The sequence below is a fragment of the Sturnus vulgaris genome, chromosome 3 (assembly GCF_052056855.1).
Source record: "Sturnus vulgaris isolate bStuVul1 chromosome 3, bStuVul1.hap1, whole genome shotgun sequence".
In the NCBI taxonomy this organism is placed as follows: domain Eukaryota; kingdom Metazoa; phylum Chordata; class Aves; order Passeriformes; family Sturnidae; genus Sturnus; species Sturnus vulgaris.
In genome coordinates, this window is record NC_142245.1 from 107,904,429 (window position 1) to 107,917,338 (window position 12,910).

Below are 12,910 nucleotides of genomic sequence, written 5' to 3' on the forward strand. Positions count from 1 at the left end.
ACCAAAATATACTTCCTATGCAAATGATCACACTGGAAAAAAATTACTCACCTAGAAATGGAATGAGGCTGAATTAATTAGTGTTAAAGTTTATAATCCCTCATTTTTACATAATAGTTACATGACCACAAGTGAAGCACAAAAGGAGGAGGGAAAAAAATGAAGTGTTTGGCTTCATTAATCAGTTCATAAGTTTACTGATTTAGTTTGCAGAATTTATTCACATGCAGTGCTGGCTTAAAACCCCATATATTACAAGTCCAAATCCTACCCAAGATACAGAAGAAAAGGATTTAATTTTTAATTTATTTAAATAAATTAACTGAAGAGCTTAAGGAGGAAACAGAGAATGTGCAGCACTGCAAATTTAAGGAAATATGGGAAATTGGATTTCAAAGCTACATTCAAGGCATAAACCAGCAGCAGAAGGAAGCAGCATTAAGCAGTGAACACTTCACAAATATGAATGTTGCACAAGCATCTACTAAGGCTTTAGGAACACCCACCCTAACTATTTCCTACTAAATCATGCTTTTTGAAGTACCACTCGAAATTCACTAAGTATCTTTTCAAGAATCCTTTTGTCAGTCCCCAAATATTTTCTCTCTTTGACTGGTTATTTTTATAGCCACTGTCAGAAATCAGACCTGAATCTATTCTCTGTTAACATGGCCATTCCCACTCCTGAAAGACAATGAGAGACACAAGACCTCACACTCTACTTCCTTTATTCAGACTGCAAACCCAAGTGTGGTACTGGCACTGCAAAGCCATTCAGGTCAAAACACACCTGCCCATGCTGAGCCCAGGCTCCCAGCAATCAACTTCATTATTATACAACAGGTATTCAACTTCATATCTAATTGTGCTTTCAAAGCTGCATAGAAAAGTGGAATTGGAGTCAAGACATGAAGTTAAGTTACTACTTACTGCCCTCTTCCTCAACTACTCTTTTGCCCAGGAGCCCTGCAGTTTAAGGTAAACAGAAAGGAAAAGAGGGAAAAGTCCAGGGGTGTTCTATGTTCTACACCTCATGAGTTCATCTATAAAAAAAGCAAAACAAAAAGCAAATCCAAAGTTGTAAGAACAACTTTGCTAAATGTAATAAATAAAAGGGAAATAATCTTTCCTTAAAAAAAAAAAAACAACCTCTAATTAGAAGCCATTTCTCGAATGGACAAACCCTGAAAGCAGAAGTTGGACTAAACTGCTCAAAGTAACTAAACAGCAAGATCTCAAAGTGTCACATCTGAGCTACAAAACCAAGAAGGTCTAGTAAGGAAAAGACTGTTTTCAGCCAGGAGGCAGCAATTCTTTTAAATACATTTTTGAAGGAGCTAAAGCTGTGTTTTCTTGTCATCTTTATTCAAGTATTTCACAGCAGTTATATTACAAATTACAGTAAAATGTTCAAAATTTCCAGAAGTTCAAAAAATTAAATAACTTACTTCAAACTAACGTAAAATGAAGTCAAAATGCAAAACATCAATTTAAACACAATTCTGAATAAAACTATAGAATCCAAAATATATCATAGCTGATGAAGGAAGTCTACTTAATCCACAAAGTAGACACACGTTAATGAAACCAAACAGGACACCCCAATGTCTAAATAACCCAATGTACAAGATACAAAAGATGCAAGTACAAGCCCAAATTCAAGCTTATGTTGTGATTACAAAATAAAACAAAAATAAAATAAAAGACTATCAGCTGCAGGACCTGCCATTCAGGAGACTGAAGGTAAAACCAGCGCTGACTCACCAACTTAATAAAAAAAAAAAAAAAAAAAAAGGAAGACAAGATATTACAAAACCCAGTACTCCTATAAATACATTGGCATATGAGGAAATCAAGTAACAACACAGAGGACACAAAACAAAACAAAACAAAATAATCACAGGTGAGATTCAAGCTTGCAAATACAATTAACTCCAGAGCCATCACCCAAGAGCAACTCTATCACTCCAAAACAGCCCCCCCACCCCAGGCCCCCAAAAAACCTCCTCCTCCTGGCTGGCCACATTCCATAGAGTCCAGCACAAGGACTCACACAGGAGTTTATTTGCAATTTTCACAACAAGAAACAAGGAAGAGAGGTCAATTTGTACAAACTCTTGCCAGTGCTATGTGGCAAAAAATTAAAAACATACAAAGAGTAAACAAGTTTAGACCACATGGATAGATTAACAGCTGTTTTAACTCTATAACCACCAGACATCTGTAAAGGAAAACAAAAACTGAAGTGTGGTTATTTGGGCTAAGAAGGCGAGTATATCATTTTAGGTAAGCTGTCCACTAGAACATCTGATATTAGCTACGTTTCTCTAAAACAACATGGCAGCTCCTCAATTAGTAAAGTTGCCTCTTAATGATTTTTCCCAATCAACAACGGACAGTAAAAATTTTCCTTTAGAAACCTGACCTTTTAGAACCTTTTATTAATGCTAGGCATTAGCTTAAACTTGCTTTTTACACTCACTGGTGACTAAAATTCCCAACTGTTTTATTTTATATAAATTTATTATCTTCTTAAAAATGAATGCAGTTTTATCTTCCACAAGTGCTGCTGTTACTTGAACAAAAACTTCTTTGAGTAAGTGAAACTGGAATAAATATTTTTAAAAAATTCTGCAGCAAGAACCTGAGACTTGCAAAAAACCCTTTTATCAGAAACTTGCTACAAAAAATCTGCTACATATCATTTAATCAAATCTTAAAGTTTGTAACAATTTCCATCAAAATACAAAATGCTGTTAATGTACCAGACACATAAATATCTCAAACAGGTATGATGCTAATAAATACTAAATGAAACATGGAAAAAAATCCCATAATCAAATCTGAGATCAAAGAATCTCATTTAAAATGTGTTTTCTGCTTGTTTTTGTTGTTTTTAATCGCACTTTCCCACCTAAAAAATACAGTGTTTCTGCATGGGTTGCATTTAAGTGTAACTAGATGTACATGAATGCTTAAAACCTTTTTCTGCCATTACCTATGAAGAAAAACAGTGGCATCCAGGGGAGAAAAAGCTCTAAGATAGACTGATGTTTGACCATCATGGAGAAAGCACACTGGATTACTGTAGTAGTCCAAGGCCCACGTTTTCTCTCTCTGCAGCACTACCCTGGGATGAGCCATAGAGGGGGAGACAAGTCCCTAAGCCTGGGTTTGTACACGGGAGCAGTGTGATTACAGTCCTCCATAAACACTGTTGGTAACTAAAATACAAAAAGCTGAGGTAGCTCAGTATCTCTGCAGTAGTCTGTTTTCTCTGTTTAAAAACCAATCACACTGCGTTGCATATTTCTGGACAGACACTTCTGCAGCTACATAGGGACAGTCACAAAGAATGGTTCACGATGGGAACACCAGCCAACTGCTCTAGAACACTTTCCACATGGGTGTGAAATAAACCAGCCCAGGTAATGTTCTAATACCGAGCTTGTGATAAAACAAAAACTGCCTAGACTGTTCTCTCCAGTTGCCAGAAAGGAAAGGTGTTGAACTACACAATTCAGACCCAGAGAACTCTTGGAAAATGTGGATTCAAAAGGCTCTCTTCCAATCCTCCCCACAGTAACAATGCTTTGCACGGATGACTCGTGAAACCTAAGAGAAGTTTTACTTTCAACTGAGGTTGGGCTCCAGGACTTTGACCAACTATAGTGTTCTTGCCTGCACTGCACAGTCCAAGCTACATTACAAACACAGACCTTCCCAACAAAACCTGCCAGTATTAACCTTGTTTTCCTTAGAGAACTCACACTGGAAAACAAGGATATGGTGGGAAAATGCTTCAATTTTAGCAACACAGAAGAGTTTCACTGTGTAACTTGTTTCTAAAACAAAATATATACCAATGAAAAAAGGAATTTCACCATTTTGGTAAAGTATGTGGCTTTTTCAGTGTGTCTTAGTTTAGTTCTGTAGAGTAAGACAGGCATTACAGATAACCATAATACTGGTTGCCATCCAATGAAGAGAATACAATTCATCCTTTTGGAGATCTTCATTCTGCAGACAGCTTTCTAACATTGCCATTTGCTATAATCCAAACAAATTGCTTAGCCTTATCTTTCTCAATTGACTAAAAGGCACATTAAAGGCAGTTCTAGAGAGCCTCATCTTCAAATTACTGTACATCCAGTTACTCAAGATTCCTACCACAATGCATCACTGCCTTCTTTAGGACAGATTTTTTTTTTTGTCCATAACCCCAGAGAAGAGAAAAATTGGGAAAAAAAAATTAAAAAGGTTGCCTGTTTAAAAATATTCAACTTAGATCTGCTCTTTCCAGTCCTCTTGTGTATGTTGGTCTTCGCTTTGCCTGAAGTTTCCCCAAAGATAATGCATGTAGAGTGAACAAGAGCAGGAATGAGAACAGTTTCTGTAGCACCAAAAATCTCCAAGCTGTGGCATTGTATTCTTTATTTATATCAGATACAACTATATGAAGTTCCGTTTGGTTCTTGTAGGCTGGTTGGTTTCAGGTACCTGAGACAATAGCACCAAATTCAACAGAAACAGAAAGAGAGAGCACTTAAGACCAAGGCTCTGCACATACTTGGTGCAAATGGAAACTGAATGGCTCAGAGGACTGCTCTCCCATGAGCAGTTTGAGAGGATAAACCCACCCATCTTGACGAGTTCACAGGAATGTTTCAAACACATGAACTGTTCTTTCCATCTCCTGCAAGAGACACAGACCATTAACTATTCATAAATATAGTGAGATAGAAATAGAGTTACTTTATGTAATAGTACTTATTGTGATACTGTTTTTAATCTGAACAAATAAATATATGAAAACAGACATTTCTGTTTATTAGCTGCTATCTGCTAGCAAAATACAATAAAAGAGGGAACTCATTAAAGAAGTATTAATGCAGAAAAGCACTCTACTATGACAGTCCATGAGAAAAATCAAGGCTTATTAGGGTCACTTATATAATTAATGTGCTCAATATATATTAGGAAAGCACTGCAGTGCCACACTGCATGAGTCAAGTCTTGCTGCACACTCATGCTGTTGGTGACCCAGCTGTAATCACATGTCTGCACAGCTTGGATAATCAAAGTAAAGATTGGTCTTTACACGCTTCTGCTGGACAAATGTCTTTTTAATCTACCTAACATCTTGCACAGACTTTCAACACATTTTTAGGTGAAGATGGCAGGGAATAGCATGAAAACTGTTTGAAAAGTATTCTGCAGGAACTCTACAAAACCTCCCACTATGGCTTTTCCAGGTTTTGCTATAAATTATTCATGGAGAAAAATGTTTAGTGCTCAGTGATCCAACTGGAAAGTAGCAATTGTTGTCCTTTTCTCAGCAGGGCTAGTTATCAGTTGAATCAGCAAGCTGATCCAAACCCTTCTGTAGTTAGAACAGTGGTGATGGAGGAAATGCACACCCAGAGCTGGCATCAGCCTGTGCCAATGGTGAAATAATCAATTTGCTGTTGATGCACAGGAGGCCTTGCAGAGCAAACACTTCAGTGACAAACGATTGTGGCAAGGCAGACCTGGCTTCCACCCTGCTGCACTGACCTTCCCAAGACTACTTACAGATCAAGATAGAGTGTTCCCACTTCTAAGGCCTTGTATGAAAGTCAGAATCTGCAAACTGCATGGAGCAGAGGGGAGTTTTTGGCCTAGTTACACCAATACAATTAAGGGCAACTGCAGCAACACTGGGTCAGGGTGCCTATGAAATCACCACTTCACATCCACTGTTAGTCTGGCCACAGACATGGAAACTGCTTCCACTCCATCCTACCCTGCTAGCATGTGCTTTTCATGCTGCTGTATTCTCTCCTCTTTTTCCTCCCTTCTTTCAGGTTAAATTCTTAATCCTCTTCTGCAGAAAGCATTCTTAGAAACAACCACCAGTTTTTAAGTTACTACACTAAGCTTTTTTCTTTTTATAGATACCTTCTTCAAAGTCTATTAAAGGTTTTGCCTGCTAGTAGAACAATAAATTGACAGATTAACAGTTTCTGAAAAGCCTATCTGACAATATTCAGGTAAAGAATAAAAGCAGCTGTACAACATCACCTCTATAAGTTGTGATTTGTCATAGTCTCTACGATGCCTGTAGATGCATTGACTGAGGAGTGAATACAATCTCTCAAGTTGGTCAACAGTCAGGTTGTCACTTTTCTTAACCACCACATCAAGCAGTTTCTGTTGGAACAACAAAAGGTGAAGTTAAGAGGGTTTCTAGAATAATTTTTAATTTTTTTTAAGGATATATCAGAAATGCAGTGTCTTTCTGAAGCCCTCCTTCGAAGGGATACATACAAACGAAACGAACCACACCTGGATATCAGCAAGGTCACTGCTTCAATGTTTATACAAAAAGGACTTGATGTCTCTTTTCACTTCTCTGCTTACACCCACACTTTTCTTCTTGTTTAAAGACTTTTACTCAGTAAAGCTTGGGCAATGTTTGTTCTTTTGGAATGCTACTTCATCCTATTTCATCTTGGTCAGTCATTGTAACAAAGTAAACCCTAAAAACTGCTTTGATGGCTAAAGCAGAGATTTTTAAGAACTTATATTGACAGGGAAAAAAAGTACCACCACATGTAAACATTTGGACTTTCCACACATGTTGATAAAGGAAACAAAAAAAAAAGAAGGGGCTAGAAGGAGGACACAACACATGTAGAATTTCTCATAACAAAGGTGAAAGTATTTCACATAGTAGAAAAGAGCGACATTTAAGATTTTTTTTCCTCCTGTCATAATAATTCTGTGGTTTTCGAAGAGATTATCATCTTTACTCCATAGAAAATGAGATCTAAATTTCATAGGTCACAGTAGGTCGAGCTACTTTTTACAACAGAAGAGAGCAAATTTTGTTGGAACTTTGCTTAAAAAAACACTGAAAGAAAATTAACTAGCAGTCTATAATGCCAAAACATCAACACAAATTGCCTTTTGCTTTCCAATCCACTAAGTTTTCTCCACCAAGTATACCTACACAGGAAAAGATGATGTTAACTCCCAATTACCAGGCACCCAGCAGTTTCTTGGTACCTGGCACGGCCAATTAACACATATGAGTACCTGCAAAAATGGCAATTAAAAGAGTGGACTGCTGTGTCATTACTGGATTAGAAGGGTAGTAATGATGCAACAGTAAGGATTCAGTAGTTTTATTAACTTTTCATCCACAAAACACTGATCGACAAATCATTTCCAAAGGTCATTACCATCATAATACTTATTTGCAATCAAAAACTAAAGGAAATGTTGCTTCAGAACACAGAAAGGAAGATTTTTTTCACGGAGTCTCTTAATAGTTCAATTTATTTTTTCAGTTCTGTTACCTTTAGTCTGTCATGGTCAACAACCACAGAGGGTAAGGGATCTGAAGGTTCCTCTGGAACCTGCTCCAAACTTGTGGGCTTTGACTGCTCCACAGCAACTTTTCGCGTTTTCTTGCTTTTGAACAAACCTGTAATTTGAAAAACAATTATCAGCACTTTCAGTCCCACAAAATGCAGCCAGTATTTCTTTACTTCAGTTTGATTTTGCTTGTTTAGTTTAGTTGTTTAGTTGGGTTGTTTTGAATCAAGCAAGATTGTAGCAGTGCACATTATTCATCAGCTTTGCCGAATTCTGAATGCTAACAGGTGCACAAACCCACAGTTCAGAAGACACACACAAAACTGGCAATCTTTAAAACCCAAGTCCGAAGTGCCAACTTTGAATGAAAACTGAATTCCACTAAGAGTTTTCTCATCATATCCAACAACAAATTAAACAGCTTCAAAGACAAGTTCATACACTAAGAAAATGCTGAAATTCTGCTCAAGTGAAACAAATTTCATTTTTCTCTCTAAAGCATCCCATATCTTCATCACCACAGTATTTCAACATTTGCTCTACTTCAAACCTCATGCTTTTGTTACACGTTTTTGTTTTCTTCCACCTTTGTATTCAAGCTATTGACCAATCCTGTGGCAAAGAACAAAATATTTCCTATCTCCTTATACTCTCCCTACATTCATTCACTAATGTCTTTTCTTCTGAGGACCCCTGCTATAATAACCATCCTAAAGCATACAAAATTCACCTACCAAATTCAGAAATGTAAAGGCACTTAACACATCATGCTCTTCTTGTGATATTCCTAGGACCTTTCTTGTATTATTCTCCTTACCCTTAGATAAAATATGTATGTACAAACACAGCCAACATGTACACAGTAATCTTTCATAATTCAGATCTCTCATTAAAGCTCATTTACTTTGTAAATTTCAGCACTAACTTTTGAAGTAAAGATTTCATTCTTTTAGATAATTCTGAAAGCTCATTAAAAAGGCAATCATGCATAAAGCTTCTATTTCTGTTCCCTGAGGAAACTATCTCTCTTGTCTTCAAAGGACATGGCCCCTTCTTTTACACACCACCAGGATTTTCCTCCTCCTTCTCTTATCTTTTTCCTGCACTGTTATTATGTTCACTGTGACTCCAAAGCCAGATACCTTCTCCAACAGATAAACAACAATCTGGCTTTTGCTATGAGTTAAACTGCTTCAACTTTGCTATGAGCAAGTTTTTAAAGGAATACATTCTTTATTTCTATGCCTTTTTTACCCAATGTCAACAATACTATTATCATATTCTCTAACAAAACTATAACAAAACAATATCTATCACGTAGATCAAAATATAAATCAGACAGAATATACAGACCAAAATATGTACTATAATTATCGCTGTTTATAATATTTTTAAATACTTAATTATTATTTTAATGTTACCTCGATATTTCCCACAAAGCTGACAAATATGAACAGAGTAGTGTTAGTGTGGAGATACACTTTCTTGCCTAAGATAAAAATACAGCAAGTCAAGATTGTACTTTTAATTTTTCTATGTGGAATTAAATGCTGCAAATATACTAAGAGTTTCAAATAAATAGTCAGCAATTAATAAAATATTACTATATTATAATAATTGTAACATAATATATTAGTGAAAAATACACACATTAACTTGAACACTGAGATAAAGACAGAAACACGGAAAACAAGCTGTACCTTCTTTATCTGCTTCAGCATCTTTAGTTTCAATGTCTGTGCTCTGTAGTGTTTTCTCATTATTGCTGCAATGTGGCAACTCAGCTTTCACCAGATCAGTTCCTTGACTTTCACTGGAAGCTTCCATTTTCTCCTTTGGCTGATCTTCAGATAAAGATTTTTGCTTGTTACTAGACCAGTCACTGTTGTCACAGGGTGAAACAGCATCAAGTGATTCTACTTTACCATTATGACAGGCTGGAACAGGTACACCTTCAGAGCTGTGTACAGATGTCTCTCCATTCACACAGTCCCCTTTCAATGTAGAGTCCTTCCTTAATTCCTTTTCAGCACCCAGGGTAACACTGTCAGTTATTAATAGGGATTCATTTGAGCTCTCTTCTTCTGTGGATGCAAAATTGTTTTCTTTTCCTGATGTCCCATTGTTAAGTCTCTGCTCTGCATCTATGTCCATAATATCACAAGAGGATTCATCATTTGTCATAGACAAGTCTCCTGTTTCCTCTCCATTCTCCTCAATGCAGTCAGTGCTGATCTCTAGCTCTCCATTTTCTAGCAGTTTACTGTCCTCACCATGATTTTCATCATCAGCAAACTTTGCATCATCTTCATCTTTCTTTAAATTATTGACTTTCCTCTTCTTAATAATGCCTTTGCCCCACTGTGAGCGCCGTCTCGATTTTCTCCTTATTCGAACTGAAAACAAAGACACAAACAAACACTTTCAGATGCACAGGTACCCCTCAGTAAAGAGACCAGGACAGAAGAATATGGTGCTGTGTGAGGCAATCAAGTATCTTCACTCTTCAAGGAAAAATAAGGTGTCTGTTTATTTGAATGCAAGCAAATTAGAAGTAACGAGGAATTTTAGAAATATAATGAGTGAACACTCAATCATCCACTCAATTCCTAAACTATGGAAACAAGAAATTCCTACTAAAACAGCTAAGCAATGTTGTAGTAGGTTGGGTAACTCATTTGGATAATGCAGACTCTAAAGAGAGTTATTCTCATTTTCCCTTTTTAGCTCCTCAGTGATTTGAAATGATTATACAATAAAACAAATGAAAGTACAATCCATGGAGTCAGAGAATAATTCAGGTTGGAAGGGACATGAGAAAGCCTCTAACCCAACCTATTTTTCCAACCAGAGTCAGCTGTGAGGGCCATATTATGCTACTCAACTTGAAGCAACATGTGATCCTTTTTCCATTATTTCATTATTTCTCCATTTTTTTTTCATTATTTCTCCATGAAATTTTACTTTTTCTTATTTCTTAGTTGTACTTTCTGTGCCTTTGAAAAATTACATAAGAAACTATTTTTCAGAAAGTCCATTTTATCTTATTAACCTCTCTGCAGTGAGATACAACTAAGGTACCAATCTAAAGGCTGTGGGGCACATTTGTAATTTGATGAGCAAATGCAGAAGGAAAACCATTCAAACCTAATGCTATTGCCAATATCCTTTCCAAAAGCACTAACTAGACACAGCTCAGAAGACCAAGGAAGACACTGGGAAAAAGTAAGCTTCTACTTAATTACTTAAAATCCAAGCAATGATGAAAACACTTCTATTTTTGCAAAATTGCTTAAGTTGTGGCCAACTACTATAAGTGAAAATCACAGCCAATAGTAATCAGAGACTGACAAATTTCCTTCCATTTCAAGGTGAGCTCTTATGCTGAGCACCTCCATAATGTTCTTTCTATTTCTAAGTTGCTTTGATTTATGGGGTATTAAATCCTACACCTGTGTGTGCCAACCACACACTGAGTTACAAAGATCTTGCTTTGAAGATACAAGCACTATGCAGGTACAAGTGTTGAGAATTAATTCACAGCCACTCAGAAGCACAGCTGTACTTCAGAACTTCTCCCCATGAGTGCTGCATGTAAGCAGGTAGTTTAACAACTACATTAGGAGTAAATCTTAACCTTTTAGCTTTAAAGCTATCTAAAGATACAATCACGCTGCAATAAAAACAGTCTCACTCGGAATGTGTATTTATTGTTACAAATAATCTTTATGAGGAACTGCAAGATTTGAGGGGGGAAAAAAATCCCCTTTCTTCAGCCATATTCAAGATTTGATAGTGACTTCTACAGTCAGTGTCACTCTTATTGATGACAAACTACAACCTACTCACATAACCTTTTAGGAGTTCATGTATTTTTTTCCCTAGATTGTGCAGGAGATTTTCACTAGCCACTGAAGCAGCAAATCTGAAACTAAGCAAGGAAATGTAAATTTACAGACAAAAATAAAAATAATTCTCTTATTAGGCAATGGATTGAGACTCAGTGCAACTCCAAAGATTGGTAAATAGAACACAGAAGGAGAGTAGAAATCTCAAAGGAAATCTAGTACATCCTAAATGTATAAATAAATTGAAATTTTTAAAGATACACTGATTTTTGGCTGTTTTGGCAGACTTTGCTGAAATTCAGATAGATATATCACATATATTTCAAGTATATTTGACATCTTTTTTTATCAGTCAATTGTACTTCAAATATTTACTGGCGCATCCCTTCTGTCCACACTGTGAGTTCCACCTGGGATGAGAAACTATAATTTGTCCAAACACACAAGTAAATTCCTAAAATTCTTAGGTGTGAGAGAAATCACTTTAAAGCAAAATGGAATTAATCCTTATATTATCTATCTCATTAAATTTCAAGTCTTTCCCAAGTGAGAGTCAGCAAGCCCAGCTAACTCAGTGTCGCATGCAGTATTTTTGAACAAATGTTATGTGTGTTGTTTTTTACTGCTGTTTTTAATTAGAACAAAGCAACAACAAAAACTGAGGCAGCAGTGTCTTTTGGGATGAGAGAGGAAATTCTGGTTCCAGATCCTTAGCAACCAAAACATTGTTACATAGATTTTTCTTTTACACAGAGTCAAGCCTCTAAATGAGTGAAAAGTTGGGCAAGGAATACAACATTTAAAAACAAAACCCACCAGTCTTTCTGCCCTGCTTAATTCCCCCAGTTAAGGGAGTGGTACAAGTGGGAGAAGTGTTTAATGGATCAGAGAACCATGTGAGAAATTGTAGACACTGACAGCAGATTTTATCACCTATATTGGCCCCCTTTATATTTACTGGAAATAAAAAGGGAGGAAACTGAATCCTACAGGACAGTTGATTATAACTTTAAAAGGATGAAGGAGCTACCACAGGGTAAAACTGATGCAAAGGGCCAGTGGGGAGAACTAATGGGTTAACAGATTGCTGCTAAAAAATAAACTTAACCTGGAATCCCATCTTCACTACCTTAATGTATTTTAGAAGATTGTAAACTAGCAAGAGCAGAATGCCAAACTTTTTATTTTCTAGTCAGTATGAGTCATGACACACTATCAGCTTCCTGTAGGCAACAGAACGGGGACAGTTATTTACAGAAGAAAAATTTTGTGTGAACTTTGTTTAAAAAATGAACACAGTACATACAATTGCAACTCAATGCCTTAACACCTTTTCAATTACTCCTTTTAAAACTACTCATCAAAAATCTCCCCATTGATTACCCAGTCTTTTGGCAGTATTTGTGCCAGAGGCAGTGGAAATACTATTGTCAGAAGAATCCTGCCTTATAGAACTGAGTTTCTCTAACTCAAACTATTATAATAGCAATTATTCACACATGAATACATTCACTTGCCTTCTAAATTGGCCAACTATTCACTCTATAATCTTCACATAACCTCTACAGATTTGTCAAAGAGATCTTAATTTCAGTTCTAGCTTCTGTCTGGTTTGCTTTTTTGCAGATCACTAATAAGCATTTTTAATAACAATAAATATCTGTCTGACCACAAGTCATGCCTTACATTTCACTCAGGTT

General features: G+C 36.4%; 1 protein-coding gene across 3 annotated transcripts in view; it reads right to left on the reverse strand.

The window, feature by feature from the left end:
- Positions 1-1,344: 1,344 nt before the first annotated feature.
- Positions 1,345-12,910, reverse strand: part of ATAD2B (ATPase family AAA domain containing 2B) — a 73,997-nt gene continuing 62,431 nt past the window's right edge. For 2 of the 3 annotated variants that reach the window (XM_014872966.2, XM_014872965.2), the window contains exons 25-28: positions 9,063-9,758; positions 7,344-7,471; positions 6,064-6,192; positions 1,345-4,696 (exon numbers count right to left, since the gene is read on the reverse strand). In XM_014872966.2, coding sequence (XP_014728452.2) covers positions 4,655-4,696; positions 6,064-6,192; positions 7,344-7,471; positions 9,063-9,758 — 995 coding nt within the window. In that variant the 3' untranslated portion in view covers positions 1,345-4,654. The remainder of the gene's footprint in view (positions 4,697-6,063; positions 6,193-7,343; positions 7,472-9,062; positions 9,759-12,910) is intronic. The other variant, XM_014872967.2, reaches the window with a different exon arrangement.